This window comes from Ochlerotatus camptorhynchus, unplaced genomic scaffold (genome assembly GCF_037179485.1).
Source record: "Ochlerotatus camptorhynchus isolate MF236.1 unplaced genomic scaffold, CSIRO-AGI_Acam_v1.1 ptg000829l, whole genome shotgun sequence".
Taxonomy (NCBI): domain Eukaryota; kingdom Metazoa; phylum Arthropoda; class Insecta; order Diptera; family Culicidae; genus Ochlerotatus; species Ochlerotatus camptorhynchus.
Genome location: NW_027041289.1, coordinates 54,858 through 82,303, shown reverse-complemented (window position 1 = coordinate 82,303; position 27,446 = coordinate 54,858). Strand labels below are relative to the sequence as shown.

The window sequence follows — 27,446 nt, the reverse complement described above, 5'->3', positions numbered from 1 at the left end:
AGCATTAAATGGATAGAGGTTCATCTACAGATATACCTCGATATAACGTAACTAACACTTTTGACTTCCATGGTCCATATCTCACAAATAACAATTCAATTATTCAAATTAGCATGACCAATAGATGGGTGCACGAGGCATACGGTCGTTAGGCATACGGACGTTAGGCATAATGTACGATAGGCATAATGGACGTTGGGCATAAAGGACGTTAGGCATAATGGACGTTAGGCATAATCTACCGGATGAATTCCAGAAGGATGATAATGGAGACCGTATATTGATTGCTGACTTCGGTGGCAATAATGAAAGAGCCTTAATTTTTGGAACTCATGAACGACGTCTTGGACAGGCAAAGTATCGGGTTACAGATGGTACGTTTGCCACAGTTCCTTGTTTGTTTCGGCAACTCGTCACTGTTCATGGAAGTATCGCTCCCTCACATCAGCAGACGATTCCGCTAGTTTTCATTCTGATGACAACAAAATCAGAATCGTTGTATCGAAAAGTATGGCAGGAAATCCTGGAAGCAGCAGGTATGTTTTTTTGTTATTGAATGAAAAACCACAGAATTACCCATTCTTGATTTCATGAGCTGTTCTTTGGCATTATATTTTATTCAACCTTGGCTGTTTTTTTTTTGTTATTGAATGAAAAATCACAGAATTCACCATTCTTTATTTCATGAGCTGTTCTTTGAGGAAAACCTTTTCTTCTTTGACTTTTGCAATATGTGTGCTATATGTGGGGCCTCCCTTAGCTCAGTCGGTAAACGCGCAGCTACAAAGCAAGACCATGCTGGAGGTGGATGGGTTCAATTCCCGGTCCGGTCTAGGAATTTTTCGGGTTGGAAAATTTCTGGACCTCCCTGGGCATAGAAGTATGATTGGACTTGCCACACAATTATACCAATGCAAAAATGGTACAGGCATCGAAAGCTCTCAATTAATAACTGTGGAAGTGCATCTATAACACTAAGTTGAGAGCACGCAATAAGCTAATATACCATATGCAATAAGCTTAAAAAGCGAAGAAGAAGAAGAAGAAGAAAGTGTAAGAATATATTACAACAAATGTGTGATTTTTTTATTTCTAGATGCGATTGATTTCAAGATATAGTACAAAACTAAGCTGAGTTTTCATTGTAAGATTACTTAACCACTATCGCTACTAATCATGGATCTAAGTAAATATGTAGATACGTCACTTATGATATGATAAATAATGGATTCCAAACTGTGCTTATTAAATAAACTATGTTTGTTTAACTTGTATCATTTTTTGTTCAACGCTAAGCCTAATTTAAGCATTGTTTACAGGTTTACAGGTTAAACAGGTTTCTAGAGTTGCACAGCAGCAAGGTATTTTATGCTTAGCGTCCATTATGCCTAACGTATATTATGCCTAACGTCCATTATGCCTAATGACTTTATGCCTAACGTCCATTATGCCTAACGTCCGTATGCCTAACGTCCGTATGCCTAACGTCCGTATGCCTAACGTATTTATGCCTAATGGGGTACACTCACCAATAGATGGAGGATTGTCTCATATCTCCGATGGTGTTACTTTCCTTGATTTAATGATTGTTAGCTAGAAATCAGCGATGGAAGTCAAAAATGACAGTTACGTTATATCGAGGTATACCTGTATGTGGAAATCTTTAAAAACAAAAACTTACCAACAATCGAAGATTACCCATTTAATGGGCACATGACATACAGCAATGATTTATCAACCCATACAAATGCTGTAATTAGCGTTTACCTCTGCGGTAAGTTCTCGTTTTTCTTCCATAATTATCTCGTACACATACCCTCACATCGCTTTCGAAACCCAACCCTGGCAAGAAATGCAATGTAGCAAACACGAACCCAAGTATCAAACAAAATATGCGCCCCAGTTCAGCCCAATCCTTTTGATGTACTTACCGGAATTACTTGGCGAGCAAGTGTAGTTCCCAGAATCCGCTGGAGAAGCACGTGCAATGACCAGCCGACTCGTTCTAGTTTGCTGCTCGGTCAGTACACTGATGCCACCTCGTTGTGAATAATTGATCACCCGGCCGCCTTTGTACCAGTAGATGAAGGAAGGTGGCTGCGGTGACTGCAGGGCGACGCAAGTCAAATTAATGTCACTACCACTCTTGACGAACAATTCCGCATTTCCTATGATCTTGGCTTTCGAAACTGTGGTGGGAAAAAGAAAGGGAAGATGAAACAAGCACCCTTTAATTAGTCTTTAACATTGCTTTGATTATCAATTTTATTTAGAGCATATGAAAGTAGTACATCGTTTGAACAAAAAGGCTCTCATGAAGCAATTAACTCGAACAAATGGGACGTGAAATTAATTACTCACCAACTACGTTCAAGCGAAAAGCTTGACTAATTTTCGGCTCAGTCGATACTTGGCACTCGTAGACACTGGAGTCCCGTGCCTGGGGGGACGTTATCCGTAACGTCCACTCGTCACTACCTTCGGTGTGGAGCGACTGGAAGCGCTGGTCGTTGGTGTACGTCAGTATGCCAACGGTTAGGATATGTAGATCTCTTCTCCGAATCCAGGATACCTGTAGCGAGTGGCGAGTAATTCAATTAGGTAATTGCTTAGCGGATGATAAAAAAGGCATTTCCCTACCGCTCGGTCCCCCAGACTTTTGACTCGACAATGCAATTGGATGGTCTGTCCTGCGATGGCAGTCACTTCTCGTTTGGTCGTATTGTCAAAGTACGGTTGCACCATGCTGTTTTCCCAGTACATCTGAAGGTCGGGACTAAGGGTGTCTGTTAGATAGGAAAAAAAGAGTGAATGATACTGAGATAACGAAGATAAATTATATCTTATGTATGGGGATGATTGAGCACAGTGTGAGTTGCAATTCATCAGCCTTAAAACGATGAGATGGTTCAATGGCATCAAAACAGATTCATGATGGGTTCAATAAACTGTGTACGCTTCAGATGTGGTCATGTGTTTTGCGTCATTAATTTATGGAAATTTTGCAAAATTTCAGACTATCATCGCCCTTCGTATTTCAGGCCGAACAATGGATTAGGTACTGATAAGCATTGACCGATTCTTATCGTTGATTTTCTCTATGCATTCTCACAGCTATTTGAAGCCATTTCCAGCTATTTTCAACACACAATTCGATGCAATAAACTATTATCTAACAATGCAATACGCCAAGCACAACGAGAAACGGTTTTGTAGCCAAGTTATTAACGGAAGAGAACGTCTATGGGGAGTATCGTTCAATGTTGCTCAGGACCTTATGCATTGGTCCGGAATACATATATAGGTAGGCAATTGTTCGTGAAAATTCCAATAAACTGTGTATAGGCCATAGAGAATCACAAACCATTTTGTTGCATACACCATTAATAAATCAGATTTTTTTTTTTGATTTTCACGTACTGAATATTCCACGAATATTTAGTTGGTAAAACTCTAAAACTTCATATTCATATTCAGCAAGTGAAGCATTTTCTTAGGCAAACACTAGCGCCCCTAGCGACTTTAACCCGTAAAAGCCCGGGACAAACTTTTTATTTTCAAAAATTTGTTTCTCAGAGATGCCATAACCGATTAAATTGAAAATTTTCAAACATCATTCCGGTAAGTGGTTCTTACATCTGTAGGGTGGTACTCACCCCAAGCCCCCTCCCTCTTCGTTATTTATTCAAGAATGTGTTGGTACGGGGGTGTTTTTTGCAATATTTATCATATATCTTACTTATCATTGCAACAACATATTATTTTTTTCATGGAATTTCCGGAAATGGTAGAGAATAATCATAAGACCACATGCCTACCATGGAATTGGTTCCGGATGTTCCGGATTATGGTTCCATATGGTCAAATTTATTATCTCAGATAACCATATCATGCGACATATCAAATCCCATATACTCGATGAAATATGACCAATGGCACTCAAAATGATAACCCTAGAGCCATATGGCGATCGTAGAACCGGTTCCGGACATTCCGGATTATGGTTCCATATGGTCAAATTTAATATCTTTCATAAATATCAAGCGACATATTAAATCACATCTACTCGAAAAAATATGACCAATGACACTCTAAACAACAACCCTATGGTCACCGTAGGACCAGTTCTGGATATTCCGGATCATGATCTCACATGGTCAAATTTTCAAAGTCTTGGTAATTGGCAGCCGATCAATGCGAGGATGTGCAAGTTGAGGATTAAGGGCCGTTTCTTCAACTATAGCATCATCAACGTGCACTGCCCACACGAAGGGAGACCCGACGACGAGAAAGAAGCGTTCTATGCGCAGCTGGAGCAGGTGTACGACGGCTGTTCGCAACGGGACGTCAAAATCGTCATCGGCGACATGAACGCTCAGGTAGAACGGGAGGCAATGTATAGACCGGCAATCGGGCCAAACAGCCTGCATGCCGTATCGAACGACAACGGCCAACGATGCGTGAACTTTGCAGCCTCCCGGGGTATGGTAGTTCGAAGTAACTTTTTCCCCCGCAAGGATATCCACAAAGCCACCTGGAGATCACCTGACCAACACACAGAAAACCAAATCGATCACGTTCTAATCGACGGGAAATTCTTCTCCGACATTATCAACGTCCGCACGTACCGCAGTGCCAACATAGATTCGGACCACTACCTAGTTGCAGTATGCATGTGCTCAAAACTCTCGACGGTGCATAACACACGTCGAAGTCGAACGCCGCGACCCAACATTGAGCAACTACGGGACGCCGGAGTTGCCCAGGACTACGCGCAGCAGCTGGAAGTTGCACTACCCACGGAAGAGCAGCTTGGCGCAGCTTGGCGCAGCTTCTCTTGAAGATGGCTGGAGGGACATCCGTTCAGCCATAGGTAGTACTGCTGCAGCGGCGATCGAGATCAGCTATGGCAGATTATGCACGAGTACGGACTTCCGGATAAACTGACGCGATTGGTCAAGGCGACGATGGATCGAGTGATGTGCGTAGTTCGAGTATCGGGGACACTCTCGAGTCCCTTTGAATCTCGAAAGGGGTTACGGCAGGGTGATGGACTTTCGTGTCTGCTGTTCAACATCGCGTTAGAAGGTGTGATCAGAAGAGCTGGGATAGACACGAATGGCACGATATTCAGGAAGTCCATCCAGCTCCTTGGCTTCGCCGATGACATTGACATTATGGCACGGAACTTTGAGATGATGGCGGAAACGTACATCAGACTGAAGGCTGAAGCTAGACGGATTGGACTTGCCATCAACGCATCAAAGACAAAATACATGAAAGGAAGAGGTTTTAGGGAAGACAATGTTAGCCTCCCACCCCGAATTCAGATTGACGGTGATGAAATCGAGGTGGTCGATGAGTTAGTGTATTTGGGCTCACTGGTGATCGTCGAAAATGATACCAGCAGAGAAATTCAAAGACGCATTATGGCAGGGAATCGTGCCTACTTTGGACTCCGGAGGACGCTCCGGTCGAATAAAATTCGCTGCCACACGAAGTTGACTGTCTACAAGACGCTGATTAGACCGGTGGTCCTTTACGGCCACGAGACCTGGACTATGCTCGTGGAGGACCAACGCGCCCTTGGTGTTTTCGAACGGAAGGTGTTGCGTACCATCTACGGTGGAGTGCAGATGGATGACGGAACGTGGAGGAGGCGAATGAACCACGAATTGCACCAGCTGCTGGGAGAACCATCCATCGTCCACTTTGCAAAAAATGGCGACTACGGTGGGCTGGGCACGTCGTAAGAATGCCGCACGACGACCCAGTGAAAATGGTTCTAGAAAGCGACCCAACAGGAACAAGAAGAAGAGGCGCGCAGCGGGCAAGGTGGATCCAAGTAGAAGGTGACCTGCGGACCCTTCGCAGACTACGAGGCTGGCGAACTGTGGCCATGTATCAAGTAGAGTGGAGACGACTTCTTCGGACTGCAGAGGACAACAAGGCCTTAGCCTGATTGGTAAGTAAGATGTATTTTAATGATGCCAACAATTTCTTACAACATGATAAATTGATCAAATTTGAAAAAAAAGCACTAATTGACTCAAAAAACCAAAATTAAGGTAGTTTAAAAAGAAAATCAATTATATATCTACAGAGTTAAGATGTAGAAATTTGGTGTCTTTAGCAAATGTTCCTAAAATCAACTGCTCTACAACTCTGTCCAAGGCATGAAACCATTATTTCGTAACTGATAAAGTTAGAATTTGGATGTGTAATACTAGCTTAAAGATTATTCAGGTGTGTATGTCAAAAGATGCGGGATATCATTTTGAGCCGCTTCTCCCAAGAAACTTAGTCTCTAAAACATCGAAAAAGAGTAGAAAATATTTTTGTCTGTCTTTATCCAGATTTGTGCCACTGTGAGGCGGCCCGATTAAAATCAAATGGCTCTTATTTACCTGATGGTTTCACAACAATTAATATTTGATGGCACATTTAAAGACATTTTTTTACAAACGATTAAAAAAATTGTAATCTTTCAATTCCACATTGAAGGGCTCAGATTGATTCAAGATGAAGACAGAATATTTCTCTTGTTGTATGTTTAGCGATATTTTGATCATGAGCGTCCAAAAATCCCCTTATGCATTTTGGTGCAGTTTTGATTAGAAGTGCGCAAGTAGATCGAAATGTTAGCGGCCAAAAATAATTCTGTGGAGCTGGTTACTCATGAAGTAACTTTGAGTAACCACCATGGCAGGCCTGACAAAGAAATACTTTAAAAAATGTGCAAGAAATTGCACGGGTACACCAGAGAAAATCCATCTGAAACGATTTTTTGATAATATTTAAATGATTTTTGTGAACGTATTAGGATAAGAACTCCAAGGGTATTCCGAATTTTCTTTTTGAAGAAAATTGAGTTGAATAATTTAGAGAGATGATAAAAAATGCTAAGGACATCAAATTTAGCAAATTATTGCAAGAATTAAAAAAAAAAGACAAAGAGAATTGTAAAATTAATGCCAACATTTCATTCTAGAGGACTAAAATATATACGTACCCTAATTAACAAAGCACAAGCAATAAAAAATCTCAAATTGGCCACTAAATACTACAGGGGTGCACCAATAAACAAAAAACAAGTTGCAATAGAAATGAAGAAAAAGTCAATAAACAAATAAGAAACTTCTTTTAATAATTTGAATGTGAGCGGTAAAAATGGCAAAAAGGGCAATAGTAAATACAATACGCTCAATTAAATAAGGATGAATCTCCACTAAATTAGGAAATTTGAGCACTAAATAACTCACTTTCATCACCTGCAGTTGAACATATTTTCCCATAAAAGTGGCAAAATGAGCAATGTCATATTCAATAACCGCAATAAATAAATCTAAAATGTCCCACACAAAGCGCACAGTTATCACTGTTTTAATCCAATTATGCTGTAAAATCGTGATTATTTCCCCAAGAAAAAAATGAAAATATCTTTTAAAAACTGAAAAAGTTCCAGGAACCAGAAGATAAATGTGTGCTTGAACATGAGGATGAGCCATCTTAAAATATGAATCGTTCTTAAAGAAAATAAAATAATTCATGCAGGAAAGTAATAATGAGCAATTAAAAACGAACACTGCGCAATATAAAATAAAACAAAATTCCAATGATATTCAGGAAAAATTCCTTTAAATTGAAAGTTTATGAGCCAATAACCCAGATCAATTTCCATATGGTATTTTCAAGACAGCGATAAGTAGTGATACTGTGTCTTGGCTAACAAAGTCGATGTCGATAAAGAAGATTGACGAATGTGGGTCTCATTGAAAAAGTTACCATTAAACAAAATCAAAAGAGCACTAAAAACAGCTGTTTGAGCAATATATACGTCACAAAAGAGCACTAGAAAATACCATTTGAGCAATATAAAGGTAAAAAAAGACACTAAAAGCACAATGAATGTCCCAGGGAAAATTTTAAAAATGCTCAACAAAAAATAAGAAATGAGCAAGAAACGTATAAAATTAGCACTCTGAACCATAGACAAACAGACATAACATAACGTTTCTTGCTCATTTCTTATTTTTTGTTGAGCGCTTTTAAAATTTTCCCTGGGACATTCATTGTGCTTTTAGTGTCTTTTTTTACCTTTATATTGCTCAAATGGTATTTTCTAGTGCTCTTTTGTGACGTATATATTGCTCAAACAGCTGTTTTTAGTGCTCTTTTGATTTTGTTTAATGGTAACTTTTTCAATGAGACCCACATTCGTCAATCTTCTTTATCGACATCGACTTTGTTAGCCAAGACACAGTATCACTACTTATCGCTGTCTTGAAAATACCATATGGAAATTGATCTGGGTTATTGGCTCATAAACTTTCAATTTAAAGGAATTTTTCCTGAATATCATTGGAATTTTGTTTTATTTTATATTGCGTAGTGTTCGTTTTCAATTGCTCATTATTACTTTCCTGCATGAATTATTTTATTTTCTTTAAGAACGATTCATATTTTAAGATGGCTCATCCTCATGTTCAAGCACACATTTATCTTCTGGTTCCTGGAACTTTTTCAGTTTTTAAAAGATATTTTAATTTTTTTCTTGGGGAAATAATCACGATTTTACAGCATAATTGGATTAAAACAGTGATAACTGTGCGCTTTGTGTGGGACATTTTAGATTTATTTATTGCGGTTATTGAATATGACATTGCTCATTTTGCCACTTTTATGGGAAAATATGTTCAACTGCAGGTGATGAAAGTGAGTTATTTAGTGCTCAAATTTCCTAATTTAGTGGAGATTCATCCTTATTTAATTGAGCGTATTGTATTTACTATTGCCCTTTTTGCCATTTTTACCGCTCACAATTAAATTATTAAAAGAAGTTTCTTATTTGTTTATTGCCTTTTTCTTCATTACTATTGCAACTTTTTGTTTGTTTATTGGTGCACCCCTGTAGTATTTAGTGGCCAATTTGAGATTTTTTATTGCTCATTTCACTTTTTTTATTGATGATTAATTATGCTGCCATTCTAGAGATTATCTCTCGGCTCCCAAGCATGTCACAAGTTTTATGAGCAGACTTATCAAAAGAATTGAAATTAATAAATGCAAAATAATTCCAATAGTTCAATCACTAACGAATTTTCGTAAAATATATTTTACAAAATCAGCGGCGCCGGTGGTGTAGTGGCCTGGGTTCAATTTCAGTCGGCGCCGCAGGGATTTTCTGAGGCATAAAATCTTTGAACACGCCATCTTTCGGAAGGGAAGTAAAGCCGATGGTCCCCGGTTCATGAGTTAATGGGTCGATATGCAGGGTCCAGCGGTGGGAACAAGATCAACGGAAAAACAAATCAAAGAAGAACAAAATCTTATACAAAATCATTCAGGTACACAGTTAACGGGATAATGTCGTTTAAAATAGTGAAATATAGAAAAAAATATTTTTGAAAAGTGTCTAACTTAACAAGCGATCAAACGTGTTACACTTTAAAAAACCACAACATTTCCTGCATGCAGCGTAAAACAACATAAATATCACCTATATATTCTTTTATTTTCCAGTTCATGATTTTCTAAAAAAAATTGAGGGGGGTGGGGAGGGGTGACAAAAGTAAAATTTTATAATATGTTGCGGTTTCATCGAAAATACTCAAAATTAACACCACTTTTGACTTGAACCTATCTGATTCACTTTTAAAGTATTCCTTCGCTTGCATGATTAAATCAGCTTCGCATCAGATGAAATGCAGAATTATTAATAATATAACTGATTTTTCCACTTCCATCATAAAGCTCTACTTGATGAATTGCAACGTAACTGGAGAGGAGTTGAACCCTTTGCTTTCCATGGTGGTACGTCACTTACCTGCCACTGCGATGACGAAGAAGTTAATCAACGATGCAATTAGTTTCAGCTTCGTGTTCATAGTGGAGTAGCACTGCACAGTTCCAATTAGAGTAGAGTTTTGCTGACAATGTAACGCTGCTGCTTCTCCTGCCGGATAGTCATCATTTTGCGCGCATCAATTGCTGCGACTCACGGAAACTGGCTACGCAGCAGTACCAGGACTACACTTTTAATTCGTTTTTACGATGACATACTGTAATTATTTCACTCACGTATTCACTTGTAGGTCCGAGGTAGTTTTTTCTCCCATTGGAACAATTTTCAATTAATTGTGCCTGTGCTCGCCAGTGGGAACGGCAAAAACACTGGCAAAGGGAAATGCCACTGCACACAGTTCGATTGCATTCACGATGACGCTGACGATACAGGTTCCGGAACCATGTGTGGCTTCCGAGAGCCACTAACAATTTTCATAATTCAAATGAGTTGCACTGGTGTACTGTATGGAAGGAAGGAGGAAAATGGAAAACTATGTGAAACCGTGCTCATATTTTGCTTTCTCTTCTGCTGTTCAGTTATTCACAGTCGTACTTTTTGTAGACCTTATATGTCTTCCACACGTCCCAATTTTTTTCCTGCGTTATTTTTTTTCGTTACTCTGTATCCTTTGGGGTTTCCACTTTTCTTCCTTTTCTTCACATGCGTCCCTAGCGTTCTGAAGTAGTTTTCCTGTCGGCATAAATATTTCACTTTTATCACAGAAAACCAGCTGGCCGTGGTTGACTTTGAAATGCTCGCTAGAGGCGCAGGAGAATTCCACTTGATATATGGACGTCGGTCGTGAATGTTTTCCCTCTGCTAGCGAGATCTGACCACTCAGGTAGATAGGAAAACCACCACCACCAAATCCAGTGCCTGCATATTCCTATCTTCGGATATTTGAATACCAACACGATCGTCCTCGCCACACAGATTCTACCTCTTTGATGCTTTTCCGTGAAAGGAGACATGTTCATCACAAAGGGATAGGGTTACAGTGATCGGAGGAACGAAACACAGCACCGGAACCAACTCTCGGTGACGGGAAGACACATTGCACGCCACCGAGCAGTACAGTTGGTTTCTTCATTCACATTGTTATATTTGTAATAGGATTCCGCATTGGAAAGAAATTTAAATAGTATACTGCAAACGAGGACAAGTATTTCGAAAAAAAAAAAGCAAAAAGAGAAATTGCGTTGGTCTGAGACATGCGTTGTTGAAATTCTAGCATTCGACATCCTTAAATTCCACTGGATTGATTGAATAATGATTCAATGTTAGATCTTTTCAAATCAACGCATCTGTTTTGGTAATCAATGACTGCGATCGTCGATTAGTAAGGATATGTAAGGTATGAGAAAATTTTCATTCTTATTTAAAACTGATTCGTAAATTTTGAAAGTAGTGCTTGAATTATCAAATTCTTGCTACAGCCAACAGTTACTATCCATTTCTCGATGTTCTATATCTCGATATTCCTCCTTATCTCGATGATTTGAGCAGCTGATTCAGCTACCCATGAATTCAGTTCTTTATACCGTAGAAACCCGTTAGTTTGAATAGCTTAAATGACAATTAAATCGCGCTGATTTTTTTTTAACTGGTACCCCTACAAATATTCTCTATATCTCGATCGTTAAGGTCTGAGTTCACGCTTCTAACGGTTTAATTCAAAATTGTCACGATTAACTAATAAATAACCACGTGGTGCTTCGCTCAGAGAGTTTCAAAACATGTTGCGAGACAGCGCTGGCAGTATTGCCAATATAATGGTAAAAAATCCAACCATTATAATAATTATGTAAATTCAAATAGAGATTGGGAAAACCAAGATCCCAATTACCTCATCATACATGTTCCGAGTACTTTCAAGGATATGGCCAATACCTTATTTGAGTCAAAACTAATCATACGACCTATCAGACCATAGGCACTTCGAAAGAAGATCATTTTTGATCACATTTAGTCTCAAGAGCAAAATGGTCATACACGCACAAAATGGTCATACACGCACATGGTCTGGGTAATCTGATAACAAGATGATTAGTGACCATATTTAGTGTTCAGCATTACATTGACAACAACCATACATGTTCCGGGTGCTGCCGTATCACACTTGATAATATATTCCCTGAACTACATTGACCATTATCGGACTGATGATTTCTAGGCTCATCTTAGAACAAAATCTCATTTGAGCCACTATACCATCATTACATTTTCAAGACCATAAGCGAACGGATCTCATTGGGTGTGAAATATTTAGGGTACATGTCACTAACTTGGGTCTAATTAGCAGCTATCGATTATGGTTTCAATCATAACTCAACTAATCATTGACGAGCAGAAATTCTAATGTCAACATAAGCTTAGAAGAGATACAGGCAACAAATTCAGCTATAAAACATTCGTCTTAAAGAGTTTAAAATTCTCTAGCAGATAACTTTCATGAGAAATTTTAAGATCTAAAAGTTATTTGAAGACACCTTTGCTGAGAAATTCGAAAAAAGAAAACTAGAGCAAAACAACTGCTTTTTTAAGAGCCACCCTACTCAGTTCAAGAAAATAGCTCTAAATCGGCCAATTTAAGAGATACAAAAAAGTTGGTTTCAACAAAATTGCTTGAAATTAGCTCAGCTATAACTTTGCCGCAAAATGTATACCTTAATTTATTCAAACAAAAAAGTTAGATTGTTGATTTTAATGATAATAGGAACCACCCTAGAATTCATTGTCTTAAAAATGAGGGCCTTACTATAAGGAACAACTTTGTAGAAAAGACTTTTAGTCTAAAGTTTCAATTTCAGGCTAAAAACATATCATTCCACCAAAATCTGCATTCTGGACCACTGTGCACTGATAGGGGTACTAACCACAACCTCTTAAGTTAATATAGGTTGCATACATTTATGAGCTATCCTACACCCAACCGGTGGATGTAAGATTCGCTTACAATTATGTGGGATTCATCATCAGAGGATGTAAGTGGAGACCGCATGAACCGAGGATGCGATATACCTAGCTGCGGTCCGATGTAAGAAAATTGGAGACCGAAAAATGTGGAGTTGTATTAGTGAGAGAAATTAATTATGTCAAAAAAAAAATAGAAATAAGGTTGACGACTGGACTCGAACCACGGACGTTGCAATTATCAGACCTGTGCTTTCTCCACTGCTCTCTCCATGCTTCTGAATATGGATAGCCTAAAAGCAAACATGAAGCGCTCATTTTCTCGCATGCTCGACTTCGTATGCTTTTTCTGCTGGAGAGATTCGAGTTAAGTGTGTGCGTCGTTCTACAATGTTCTACAATGTGCGTCGTTCTACAAGCTTACTGGTATCGTCGAAAGCGTAGATTGAACCCGAAATAAAAATGCTCGACTTCGTATGCTTTTTCTGCTGGAGAGATTCGAGACAAGTGTGTGCGTCGTTCTACAATGTTCTACAATGTACGTCGTTCTACAAGCTTACTGGTATAGTCGAAACCGTAGATGGAACACGAAATAAAAAAAGACAAAAAACCATTACATCGCCTGCATGGTCAATTTCTAACATTCGTTGCGATGTTCATGAACAGAGGATGATAGGAAACGGAACTAACATTCATTGTAATAGATTTTTGGTTTGCGTGTAACATTATTATTGCGGGAAGAATATATTAATTATTTAAGGTACCCACCAGTGCTGCTAATTTTCATATCGTTCGATTGAAGATGAACCAATTCTGCGAAAACCAATTCTAAAGAGCCATTTTCTCAAACGAACCTCATCGTCACTGTCAATTGAGTCACTCACTATCAATTGATACACAGCAATGGAGTATAGAAGTAACTCGTAAAAATGGCGCCGAACAGACATGTCGACCCGATATCGGATCAATGTATGGTCAATTAAATGTCGATGTTGACCCAAAGCCAGGTCGATGTCAGATCAATTTTGGGTTTATGTCGGGTCGAAATCGGGTTGGAGGCTGGTATAATTCAAGTTGCTGTCGGGTTGGCTCAGCTTTTTCGCCGGAATGTCGACCAGAGCTCCGTTTGTATATAGCTAACACTTGATTGAATGATATCTATACACCCAACCGGTGGATGTAAGATTCGCTTACAATTATGTGGGATTCATCATCAGAGGATGTAAGTGGAGACCGCATGAACCGAGGATGCGATATACCTAGCTACGGTCCAATGCAAGAAAATTGGAGACCGAAAAATGTAGAGTGTATTAGTGAAGTAAATTTATTATGTCGAAAAAAAAAATAGGAAAATGGTTGCCGACTGGACTCGAACCACGAACGTTGCAATTATCAGACCTGTGCTTTCTTCACTGCTCTCTCCATGCTTCTGAATATGGATAGCCTAAAAGCAAACAAGAAGCGCACATTTTCTCGCATACTCGACTTCGTATGCTTTTTCTGCTGGAGAGATTCGAGGCAAGTGTGTGCGTCGTTCTACAATGTTCTACAATGTGCATCGTTCTACAAGCTTACTGGTATAGTCGAAAGCGTAGATAGAACACGAAATAAAAAAAAAAATGCAAAAAACCATTACATCGCCTGCATGGTCAATTTCTAACATTCGTTGCGATGTTCATGAACAGAGGATGATAGGAAACGGAACTAACATTCATTGTTATAGATTTTTGGTTTGCGTGTAGATATCTATAGCGTTTCTCAAATGAGAATGATCCATTCCATCGTCAAATGACTAAGCAAACTGATCGAACCCAGTCGTATGAGGTTTCTGAGAATTTACTACACTGGTTCCCACTTAATAATGTTAATTTCTAGTCGAAACACATTATGTTTTCACACAGATTTCGAAGCTGTAAATGTAGCTAGTTGATTCATTTATTAAATGTAAGGAATACTCTTATTTTTGCCTTAAATTTGTACAAACCGTCGAACCAATCTTACATATTTCATCGAAAGGCACTCTAATAACCTTTTTTATATTTTTGTGAGCACAAATAGTAAATTATTAGCCAAGAATGGCATTTAACCCCAAAATAGTACCTATTGGTGAAATAAAAAGTTGATCAGAGTATCTATTAAGCGAAATATCGTGGTGGTGCATATTACCTTGGTGGCGCGTTTTACGCCATTTCCCCTCAAATGCTAATCAGTTAAAATGCTGAATATTCTGCAATTGGAAGTTAAAATTGTATTCTGTAAATGGCATCAAAACATCGTCCATAAGTTCTAAAAAGTATTGGGGTAGATTGTTGCTATTGACTTCCTTGCTTGATACTGCTCTTGAGAAAGATTGGATATGGATTTCCGATCAACAAGTCTTTTCTAAAAATCAAATGCCACTTCTTTTAAGTACCCGTTTCTCCATCAGAATTTCAGAACACTATAACTATAATATAAAGGAGCTCGGGATTGAACCCATGATTTTCTACTCCATGATAAACAAAATCGGTCTCCACAAGGCCATCAAGTTCCTTATTTCACAAAACAATTACGACCAAGTGCCTGTATGAGGAGATTTGAGGTATGTCCCAAATGTGTCGAATTCCCCCATCAACCAATGTACGAGCTAGGTAAAGGAGTGCGCGTTTGATTAGTACTGTCGCATTAATGGCCCGTCACTCCATTTCCAATCTTCACATTGCCGTACTCTAGTGGAACTATCAATCTATCCTCTTCAGAACTTTCTCCAGCTAATAAATTATCACACGAAAGCTTCATGTTGATCTTAGTCAACATGTGTGTAAGGTGCACGAATGTATTGCACTCACTTGCTCTCCGTATGCTATGAACGAATATGTACAAGCCCATTTGTACTCAAGTTTTTACTCAAGTACAATGTTCAAGTTTACACCCAGGTACAATCTCATGCCCTTGTACTCATATGGGCGACGGCCAGCCATGGTAAAAACACTGAACCCTTTTGCACGGGTGGCAGTTTTGCCTACAAACACACCACCAAGAGCATTGAGTTTTACGCTCCGTACCAGTGCTCGATAGAAAACACCAAATGCAGCGAACAAGGCACCGGTACCGGTGCCCGTGCATAATTTTTTGCACCGGTGTATGGATCTTCGGCAAGCACCAAAGCCGAGTGTTTCTGACTTCGGGAAACACCGCAGCCGAGTGTTTTCGATTTCGGAAAAAAAAACGTTTGCTGCTCGTAGGAATTTTCTTTGGGCGACTTCAGAAAGATTATCGTAGCTCCTATGCGCCTTTAGCATCTTCTGTCTCGACTAATACCCCGTACAGACTATGGCTTATATCATGTAATATAGGCTGTCTTGCAATGAGCACTTATACATCTAGTTTTCAATGGAAATCCTATGTATGAGTGCTCATTGCAAGACAGCCTATATTACATGATATAAGCCATAGTTTGTCCGGGGTATAAAGCTGATAGACGAGTGGTCAAAGCAACATTTCCATAATACCTTGAACAGGTTCGATTGCAGTCTGTACCTTCCAGTCTTTTTTGTCAATATTATTTTCATGAGATAAATCTATTAAATTCATTTCGATTTCTTTTGGCTAAAAAGCATTACGCAATATTATAAAGCTTATGAGCTCAAGGGATCAACTACCAGGATTATTAAAAATACACAAATCACCCACTTTGGAAGAGCGTGTTGCTGTTGCCGTCTTGGTATTGGTATTTCTTGGCTTTACATCAAATAATTTAGCTGATTGATTTAATTTGATTAGATCAATATAATAATCATAACTTATCTCCAACCAAACCAAACAGCTCAACTGATTGAATAATAGTAGAGATATATGGGGTGTTTAGATAATATGTAATATATTACATGCTGGTTCACTATTAGATAATAAATAATATATTATATGCTGGTTCACTAGCTCAACCAACTCAACTAACTAGCACGAATTTCAGAGGCTCCTGAAATCTCATGCTGGTAGATGCTGACGTCCTGTTTACATTATGCTGACTATTTATAAGTACAGCTTTAGTTCACTAGCATCAGCATACCAGCACAGATGTAAACACCCAAATAGCGGTGGGTGAACAGAACTACTCACCATTCATGTAGGGTAGAACAGCCCGAAATGCACCCCGGGCCAAACGCCCGTTTTGATTTTTCATAGCTATTCCACTGTTAATTTTGCCGAAATGCTAAGTAAAGTACTAAACTAGCACTGTAACTTGTCCAATTTATGATTTAAAAACGGGAATGCTAGGAAAAATCGCAGCGAGCGATTTGCGCGAGGTGCATTTTGGGCTGTTTTCCCCTAAATAAAAATGCGCGCAAGAAGGATCGCATTCTACCTTCTACTAGCTCCATATCAGCCATGGTAGCTGTTTTTTTGTTGTTGGATATAAGTTATCGTTATTAGATTGACTCAAATCGTGTGAAAACAATCAGCTCAATTAGTTAACATAAAGCCAAGAAATACCAGTGGGTGGACGGCAACAGAAACACGCTCTTGCGAAGTGGGTGATTTGCGTATTTTTAATAATCCTTGTAGATGATCCTTTGAGCTCATAAGATTCATAAGATTGCATTACGCCAAAAAAGAAATCGAAATGAATTTAATAGATTACCTTTTTGAAAATAATGTTGACAGAAAAAAACTGGAGAGTGACAGATCGGAATCGATCCATGGACATTGGAATTATGAGAGACCAGTGTTTCGACCACTTGTCTATCAGCTCTAGACGCATTTAATTGCTACCTTGTGTAACACCATAATCTTTCATAAGTCCCCCAAAGAAAATTCCTGCGAGCAGCAAGCGTGTTTTCCGAAATCGAAAACACTCGGCTGCAGTGTTTCCCGAAGTCAGAAACACTCGGCTTTGGTGCTTGCCGAAGATCCATACACCGGTGCAAACAATTATGCACGGGCACCGGTACCGGTGCCTTGTTCGCTGCATTTGGTGTTTTCTATCGAGCACTGGTACGGAGCGTACAACTCAATGCTCTTGGTGGTGTGTAAAAAGGCAGTACGCAGTGTAGTGTTGCGTTTAGACATGCCTGGCGACGGCTTGCATTGTTATTTTATAATTTTATACCTTTGCTCCGTGCTCAAACCCGTGTGCAATGTACCCGTGTGCAAACATCGCGAATACACTTGTGAACATCGATACACCTGAATGTATTGTATGAAATGTGCCTGTGTACAAAATTGCACGTAAGTCCAAGCTGAACCCTGTAAGTGGGTAGATAACCTTTTCGTGGTACGGTACGGGATGTAAGATCTACCACCGATTCCTAGTCTTGACTACTTCAAATTAGGGGAACAGGATTTTTCAGTAATCAAAGCAACACATCTTAGTCTTCTTAGTCTTGAAATAAGGAAAAAATGAGTTAGTTAGTCTTCATCTATGTGAATCCTAATATTTAATGGAACAACAATCATTGTTTAAAGTGGTTAAGACTAGGGTTCTGATGCATGGTCATTATCGGTGTCATTGCTTATTTTCGTTGCTAAGGAATCCAATTTCGACTGACAATGGGGCGCGCCTTTGGAGGGTGTTCCAACACAAGGCGGGACCTTTCAATTAGAATCGATTCCTTGCGATGAAGAAAAGAATGACAACTGTATCAAAACCGAATTACTCATCATTTCTCAATAGTGATGGACTTATATGACATGCACTAAACTAAGGCACGATTTCCCTGGGCATAGAGTATCATTGTGCTTGCCACACAATATACAAAATCATGCATTGGTAATTGGCAACGGAAGCTCTCAATTAATAACGGAGGAAGTGCATTTAGAACACTAAGTTGAGAGCCCGCAATAAGCTAATATGCACTAAGCAATAAGCTTGAAATGCGAATAAGAAGAAGAAGTATACTAAGGACACGGGATATACTATAATAGATCAAATTACTGGTCGCAGTGGTGCTGTGTCCTGAACAGAGGAGAAAAAAGTTCAAGCTGAACATTCGTTTTGATTGTTGTACACAAGCTCAACATGGTCAACGTGCGTATCTTCAGAAATATCTCTCACAAACATGATATAGCTAGTCCAGCTAGTTCAGAAATATCCCTCAAAAACATAATATAGCTAGTCATCCAAACCAATTGCCATCCAAGCGGGCTCAATTGCCGTACGATCGAACGGTTATCCAATTCAGTGCCAAATAAATGTCAGCTTGTTTCTACTAATTCCCCCTGCTGACGCAATTCGCCGTTTTAACCACACGAATGGATCCTGGATACTTCGAACAAAAGCGTCTAAGCGTAGGGGTTGAATTTGAAAGGTGTAGATTTTCCTTTCAAACAATTTTCCCTAGTTTGCTAGCACAAGGGGTTGTTGGGTTGGCATTTTTTCGTTACTGTCTGGCACTTCTTTCATCCATTTGATGTTCGATTGGAGTGAGAGGATTACCGGTCCGAATTTTTTCCTTCTATTTGTCACCAGTTGACATGGGAGGGAAAATTCCTTTTTGGGTAACTTGTACGTTTTACGTCGGTTTCCATTATCGCCGTTGCCATTAAATCTGAAAAGGGAATGAATGGAGAAAAAAAATACGTAAGATGCTATGTATAGAACTGCTTGATGGGAAAAGTGTGGTCAATGGACGGCTGATTATATTACGATTTGTGTCTTATTAGAGAATTTCAATCGCTGCTAATTGTTTTCATTTTACTGATTTTGTGTGTTTTTGGATCTAACTGTGTTTTCAAAAACTTACGAGTGTCTTCGCAAGCTTGTTTGGACTCTTTCGGTTTAATCACAATGACCGGATCAGTCTTACGATTATCTGGTTTGTTACTGTTGCTAATATTTTTACTTCTACTAGCAATTTCTTTGAACATCATCTCATGATCACTATTTTGGAATTTACGCTTTTTGCGTCTGGTATTTTCGTTCGATTCCTGAATCGTGCTGACCATTCGTAATTGTTTTCCCGCATTAATTAAAAAAAAATAACATAGGTACTGTCCAATTTCTGACAAATTGATTTTACAAGAAGACCATTTCCATTTTGTCCATCCCGCTTTTTAACGCGATGTTTCATCTGAGCAGCAATGTGATCTCGCATGCCAATGACCGAATCTGAGAGTTGAAATACCTTCTTAATACCTTCCTCCATCATTTTGTCGCACGAGATCAGGTCATTCTGCTCGTCACAGCTCTGATATCTGACAGACAATTACCACGCTTGAACAGAACATTTGCATTGTCCAAGAATTGCCTGAGTTCTTGTAAGTGTAGATTTGTCTGAAATCTCGTAAGTGAAATAACTACACGAGTACACGTACCTACACAGAGAACCTGTAATTAGCTTACCACAACCCCCAAATTACACCCGCCGCACACTCCCATCTCTGCCTACCAATACACACAAACCGAGACACTATTGCTGATTGCATCTGAAACTGGACTGTCCCAAAAATGCAAAAAGTGTAATAAAAGTGCACGTTTCCGTCAAATCGTTTTGATGTCTTAGGAGCACTTATTGTTTGCATCATAAGGAATAAGTGCACTCAAGACACCAAGACGATTAGACGTGAACTTGCAGTTTTATCACACTTTTTAATAAGTGAAAACGCGCTTATTAGTCCAATTTGGTGTGAAACGCTCAATATTTTCAACTACAACTGCAGAGGGACAAGCAAAATAAACACACACATATACAATGCCACAGCTCACAAAAGGATCCCAATATCGCACCACGGCGAAAGAAAAATACAAATAAAAAAAAAATCAGCTGTAGTGGCAACTGTTCTCCTACTAATTCAGATAGAAAATTAGTACGGGGCACGCGAAGATTTAATTCTTCTGCGGCACACAGCACAATTTCACACTAAATTATTATTTAACTAATCATGTATTACTTCATGCGGAAAAGTTAAAGATTTACATAATTGTAGATGCTTAACATCAAATACACTGTGCAACAAGACTTTCTAGGACTTTCACTTTATTCGACTTTCTCGTGGACCTATACCCTAACACGTCCTAATTTTTTGATACCGCCCTCTTTATGAATTTTGGTATGTTGTCCTGATGTCGGTTGTATACTGCCTAACAAAAGCATGTTACAACATTGCCGTCCAAGAGTTTTTTGATTGTAGGAAATGACTTGAAATTTTTTTTTTAGAACATTTAAAAACGATTGTTGGCGCGCTTACCCTACGTTGTGTTTACTGTTTCTTCATCCATCGCACCAAGGGCTCAGCGATGGGCAGCAACGATATTCCGGCTTATCACGAGAATTAAGTTATGGCAAAAACCAACAAAAAACTACACTTCCTCTTTTCCAACTTTCCCTTTTGCAGGCTAATTTACTTGTGATCGAACAACAACAAAACTTTCTAATACAGGCTGATATGTAGTTGCTAGTGGGGCATTGAAAATCCCGTTTCTGTCAGTGAAGCTGAGCGGACGCGGTTGCCAGAAGGGCTAGAAAACTAGTCTAAAAGTGTACCCGCTAGCACCAGCTGTGGAGCGTGTTGCGAGAACCAACATACCCGCCACCTTGAACGACTATGCTCAACATTGAAAACATAAACAAACAACATAAATTTTACTCTTACGTAGGTACTAGATTTTGTTCCTTACTTCTAACAGATTTTCAGCTTAAACTAATGAAATATTTTAATTTCGTTCTAACATTTCGTTGTCGCTGGATCTTCTGGAAATTCCTTCGTTTCTGGAGCTACCGTGGAGTACGGCAGCAGGCAGATTTTCGCGATGGGACGAGTGATGATACCACGAGCAGTGCGGAGAATGACAACCCGTGCTAATTTGTCCTTTCCTGGCAAGATGGATTCGATGCGAGCAAGAGGCCATCGAATTGGACGTTGCATCTCGTCGACTACGATGACCATTTTTCCTGGTACGATTTCTTCGTTGCAGTTCCAGCCTCGGGTGTCCTTCATCAGCTCCTGAAGATACTCCTTCCGCCAGTGGGTCCAAAACTGCTGCACATGCAGTTGCAGTTGCTGGTAATGGTCGAGTTTGTATGCCGGAAAGCTTCGGAGATCTGGGTCGGGCAGAGCATGTAACGATGAACCGATGAGGAAGTGAGCTGGAGTCAATGCGAACATGTCGTTGGGGTCTTCAGTCATCGGAAGCAGTGGCTGTTCATGATTGCTTCGATTTGCGCGAGGACGGTACACATTTCTTTGAACGACATGCGAGATGATCCTAGTGTGCGAAAGAGGTGCTTTTTCGCTACTTTTATAGCCGCTTCCCACAGGCCACCGAAGTGTGGGGCTTTGGGTGGTGTCAAATGCCAGGTGATCCCTTCACTGGCGCAGGCAGATACGATTTCATCTTGCTGGGAACGGTCACGGAATCTGACAAATAGCTCAGCCAGCTCGTTCTTTGCTCCCTCAAAATTCTTCCCGTTATCAGAGTGGATGTGGGCGGGTCGCCCACGGCGAGCGATGAACCGTCAAAGGGAACACAGGAAACCTTTTGTGGACAAGTTGCTGACCAACTCCAGGTGTACTGCTCTGGTCGAGAAGCATACAAAGAGGCACAGGTAGGCTTTGGCAGGTGCAGTGCGTTCGTGTATCGGTCGAAGATAAAGCGGGCCAGCATAGTCAACACCAGTGACGCTAAATGGACGGCTTGGAATGACTCGTTGAGCAGACAACTGCCCAATTTGCTGTTGAGCAAGTATTGGATTGAGGCGAGTACAACGGAAGCAGTTTCGGACGGTACTGTGAACCAGTCTACGTCCCCTGGGTGGCCAAAATTCCTCTCGAACAGCAGTCAAAAGTAGGCGCCCGCCGCCGTGAAGCAATTTGCGGTGGAAATATTCGACGATTAGGCGGGTGAACGGGTGGTTTGCGGGAATCAGGGCAGGATGTTTGGATTGATAGGGCAAAAAAGCAAAATCAAGACGACCTCCCACTCTCAACTCTCCCTCTGAATCGAAAAACGGGCTCATGTTGCGTATGTGCGATTGCTTCGATACGGTTTTCTCCTTCTTCAGCTGTTTTATTTCCGCAGCATATCCATCCTCTTGGGCTAATCGGGTGAGATAGGTTTTGGCTTTAATGATTTCTGCACGGTGAGTGCTTGACCGACGGGAACATTTGATGACGAGGGTTGTGCGCGGGTTTTCGAACGGACATTAGTGACGAAGCGCATGCAGTATCCAATGACGTGGAGCAGACGACTGTAGGAAGACCATCGCAGAAACCATGGGTGGACAGTCGGTGAAGCTTGAATGACTGCAACGGTAGTTTTTATCTCCAACTCTTCTTCTGGTACTCCCGAGGGGATAGAAATTGGCCAGTTTTGGGGTGAATGCGATAGCCAATTTGAACCACGAATCCACAAATCGCTCTTGAGGAAATCGTCGACTGACATGCCGCGAGAGACCAAGTCGGCAGGGTTTTCAACTCCAGGGACATGTTTCCACTGACAGCCTTGTGTGTATTGTTGGATTTCCGAGACTCTGTTAGCCACGTAGGTCGGCCAGACGTTCGGAGGTGATCGTAGCCATTGTAGTGTGACTGCGGAATCCGACCAAAAGTAGGATGCAGAAATGCTAACGTCAATAGCGTTCTTGATGCGAGCATGTAGATGAGCGGCTATCACAGCTGCACAAAATTCCAAACGGGCGATTGTGACTCGTTTCAACGGTGCTACACGAGATTTCGACGCTAGGAGTTGGATCTTCACTCGTCCTTGACTATCTTCACAGCGGGCGTAGGTGCAGGCACCGTAAGCGGTTTGAGAAGCATCTGCGAAAGTGTGCAGTTGGATTACTGAATCAGGAAGGAAAGCATATCTGTCAACACGGTGCTCAGAGATTCTCGAGAGTTCTTGCTGGTAGGATTCCCATTTTGACTTGACGGGTTCTGGTACAGGGTCATCCCAGTCGCAGGAAAGAAGCCATAGTTCCTGGATAATGATCTTCGCCCGAACAACTACCGGTGCGATGAGTCCAAGAGGGTCGAAAAGCTTGGCTGTATCTGAGAGGATGGACCGCTTTGTCGGAGGCTCGTCGCTGACTCGAATCTAGGAATCGAAACGGAGAAGATCGGCCTCAGGTTCCCATATTATTCCGAGCGCCTTGATTGATTCATCTGGGTTGAAGTGAAGAGCGGATTGCGTTCCAACTTGTTCATCGCTTAGACCTTGCAGCACCTCGAGCTGATTTGAAGTCCACTTCCGTAGTTCGAATCCACCTTTCTTCAATAGTTCGTCGGGCTCTGTACGCAGACGGATCGCTTCTTCGACGGATTGAGCACCACCGATGAAGTCGTCGACGTAAAAATTCTTCTTCAACGCTGGACCGCCATTCGGGTATGCAGCGCCTTCATCTTCTGCTAATTGCTGGAGAGTACGTGTTGCTAGGTAGGATGATGGGCCCAAACCGTACGTAACGGTCAGCAGCTCGTAGATTTGGACAGGTGATAACTTGGAAAATCGCCACAGGATACGCTGGAACGGTGTGTCGTCCAGATGTACAAGTATCTGCCGGTACATTTTGGCAATGTCGGCGACTAGAGCAATGAAAAAGTACGAAACCGCAGAATGATGTCCAGGAGATCGTCCTGCACCACGGGACCCACGCAAAGAGCTTGGTTGAGGGAGAAACCGGAAGAAGTTTTAGCTGAGCCATCAAAAACAACTCGGACCTTGGTCGTCGTACTTGCTTCCTTAATTACGGGGTGGTGGGGCAGATAGTAAGCTGGAGCATTTTCATCATCCGCTTCGACCAACCGCATGTGGCCGAGGGAGATATACTCCTTGATGAACTGGTGATATTCATTCTTTAATTTTGGGTTTCGTTCCAAGCGTCTTTCCAGGTACTCGAACCTTCGCTGGGCGTTGTCCCGAGATTTTCCGAGCAACACATTGAAGTCGGACTTCCGAGGATACCGCACTACATATCGACCATCAACATTTCGTGAAACGGTGGACTGATACATGGATTCACAGTGCCGTTCTTCCACTGAGTAGTTGTCCTTGGTTGTCAACTCTTCGGTTTTCCAAAACCTCTCCATGCTTTCCTCTAAAGACATCATCGAAACTTCAACCGCATTGCACGAGATAAATGGTGCAGATGTGTGAATGACTGAGCTATCATTCGTCGAACCAGCAACGATCCAACCGAAGACGCTGTTGACCAGAAGTGGAAGGTTTCTGTCAAGCTGGACGCGCTCATTGCTGGGGAAGAAGGAGTAGAAATGTCTTGCGCCTAGAACCATATCTATCGGTTGACTCTCGTTGAACGATGGATCTGCCATGAACAATTCATCCGGAATATTCCAATTCGCAATGGAAATGTTTTGAGAAGGAAGAACAGCAGTCACTTTATCCATCACCAGAAAGTTTACACCACACGAGAAGTTTCCCTTCCTGGACTGCACCAGAGCGAAAACGGATTCATTGACAGGTTTGGAAAGCTGACCTGCTCCTTGTACTGTCACGTTCGCGGGCTGTCGCCGCAGCCGCAGAATCTTCGCCAACCGATCCGTGATGAGATTTGGTTGCGAGGCACTGTCAAGAAGCGCGCGGGCTAGATACTCCACACCGTGCGCTCCGATGACCTTCACCACGACGGTGAGGAGAAAAACGTTTTCACGAGGATGCTGCAGAGCTGTGCTGACTTCAACTGGCGGAACATTCTCGGAGGCAGTAACCATCGATTGTGTGGACGACTCAATTGCAGATGGTGCATGAGAAAGCAAACTCGGATCGGCTTCGACACTAGGAGAAGTACCTTCGTTGCTAGTCCTGCGAGAACTCTCGGTCTGTCCAAGATGAAGAAGAGTATGATGACGTCGATTACATTTACGGCAGTTGAAACTGGAAGGGCAATTGCGAACGAAATGATCACCCCTCAAGCAGTTATGACACAGACGTTTTGAGCTTACAAGCTGCTGTCGTTCGATCGGCGAAAGTCGGTTGAATTTGACGCATTTCGTCACAGAATGTGACTGGCTGCAGGCGATGCACTTTTCCCCAGAACTAGTAGTCGATGCACAAGAAGCAAGGCGAAGCTGTGTGTGGACCTGATTTTTCCTCGACGGATGAGAATGCCCACTGGAACCAGAAGCAGATTCGGCTGTGTGGTGATTCACGGAGATGGATTCTAGTACTCGTGTCCTCCGTTGCAGGAAATCGATGAGGCAGGTGTAATCCGGATTCGCTACCGTCGACGCATGGTCCTCCCACGCCTTTAGAGTGTCATCGTGCAGTCGCGTGCACAGAAGATGTTCCAAAATAGCACTCCAGGTGTCGGTAGGTTCTCCCAATTGATGAAGAGTCTTCGTGTGCCGCTCAAAGTCGTCCACTAATCCATGTAATGCTGCAGCGGACTCCTTTTTCATGCGCGGGATGTCGAAGAGTGCCTGCAGGTGTCGCTTCTTCAACAAATAATCGTTGGAATACCAGTTCTCCAGAGTCTGCCAAGCCAAAGCGTAGTTAGCGGAACTGATGCCAATCGATTCGATCAGTTGAGCAGCTTCACCCTTGACTGCTGCTCGTAGATAGTGGAACTTCTGAATGGCTGGCAGATCTGGATTCGAGTGGATGAGCGCCATGAAGGTATCGTGGAATGCAAGCCATTGCATATAATCTCCATCGAACTCGGGTAGAGAAATCGTCGGCAGCTTGATCCCAGAGAGAGTGGAGGAAACTTGAGGGGGAGGAGGGATGCGCTCTTGAATAATAGGAGGCAATTTTGAAATGAGACTGGCTTTTATTTCAAACAGCCTTGATTCAAACCCTGCATGAATGGTAGCATGCTCTGCCCTTCCTTCATCCGTCGTCTCGCTGTCCTCAAGCTGCGCCTGAACCGCTTCCAGATTGTTCCATACGCCGTCCAAGTACTGGATTCTCAACGGAACTTGCAGTTGGTCTCGTTGTGCTTCATATCCACTGACGAAAGCTTCTGCCCGACCCAACGATGAAAGCAGCGTCTCACGTCTCGATAGCAGCTGGGCTCTCGTCTGCACTTCCGCCATATCGTGCAGCGGATCGATAAATCAAAAGCACGCACTCGATGAATAACCTGCGCACAAAAGAACCACAAGTAGACCCACGGAGGGTACGATAGGAAACTTGGACAGGTACTCACCTTGTCCAAGGCAGGTACGGTGCCTTGTATTTAAATTCTCCAAACAGGAACACACAGGAACTACACAATGGCTAGGAACGCCAAGGTGCACAAAGGTCCAATTGTGCGCCGATCGATGATGAAAATGGCGCTTCCAGGTCAGTAACAATGCCACACTCCGGTGTGAATAGTAGCAATTGTCGAGCAGGAACAATCGGGATCAATCAGCGCATGCAAGCAGAAGGGAAAGAAGATCTAAGGGGCACCTGTGATACCCGCAAATCAAATGGACAGGTCGAACCTTGTCGGGAACCTTGTGCCCGATAAATCAAGCCTTGTATTTTACAAGCAGCAAGCAGGATCACGAACTAATCTCCTCCGTTGAATACCGTTTTGTGCCGGCCTTGAAGATGGCGGCGCCCAGTAACACTCAGCACGCGGTCCGAAAGGAATCCTGGTCACGGCACCAAAATTATGTTGGCGCGCTTACCCTACGTTGTGTTTACTGTTTCTTCATCCGTCGCACCAAGGGCTCAGCGATGGGCAGCAACGATATTCCGGCTTATCACGAGAATTAAGTTATGGCAAAAACCAACAAAAAACTACACTTCCTCTTTTCCAAC

At 41.5% G+C, this 27,446-nt stretch overlaps 2 protein-coding genes across 2 annotated transcripts in view; both read right to left on the bottom strand.

Moving 5' to 3' along the window:
• The window catches only part of LOC135715169 (protein amalgam-like), a 28,710-nt gene extending 9,433 nt beyond the window's left edge, over nucleotides 1-19,277 (bottom strand). Inside the window, exons 1-5 of the mRNA XM_065238569.1 lie at nucleotides 19,176-19,277; nucleotides 9,827-10,307; nucleotides 2,641-2,786; nucleotides 2,362-2,572; nucleotides 1,932-2,189 (exon numbers count right to left, since the gene is read on the bottom strand). Coding sequence (XP_065094641.1) covers nucleotides 1,932-2,189; nucleotides 2,362-2,572; nucleotides 2,641-2,786; nucleotides 9,827-9,887 — 676 coding nt within the window. The 5' untranslated portion in view covers nucleotides 9,888-10,307; nucleotides 19,176-19,277. The remainder of the gene's footprint in view (nucleotides 1-1,931; nucleotides 2,190-2,361; nucleotides 2,573-2,640; nucleotides 2,787-9,826; nucleotides 10,308-19,175) is intronic.
• Nucleotides 19,278-24,262: 4,985 nt separating this feature from the next.
• On the bottom strand, nucleotides 24,263-26,731 carry LOC135715168 (uncharacterized). Its single transcript, XM_065238568.1, has one exon. The coding sequence runs from the start codon at nucleotides 26,729-26,731 to the stop codon at nucleotides 24,263-24,265; it is 2,469 nt and encodes an 822-aa protein (XP_065094640.1).
• Nucleotides 26,732-27,446: the final 715 nt, after the last annotated feature.

What these genes read in the sequence shown, in the direction of transcription:
- LOC135715168 (XM_065238568.1), bottom strand. Translation starts at nt 26,731, where the DNA reads ATGGCGGAAGTGCAGACGAGAGCCCAGCTGCTATCGAGACGTGAGACG.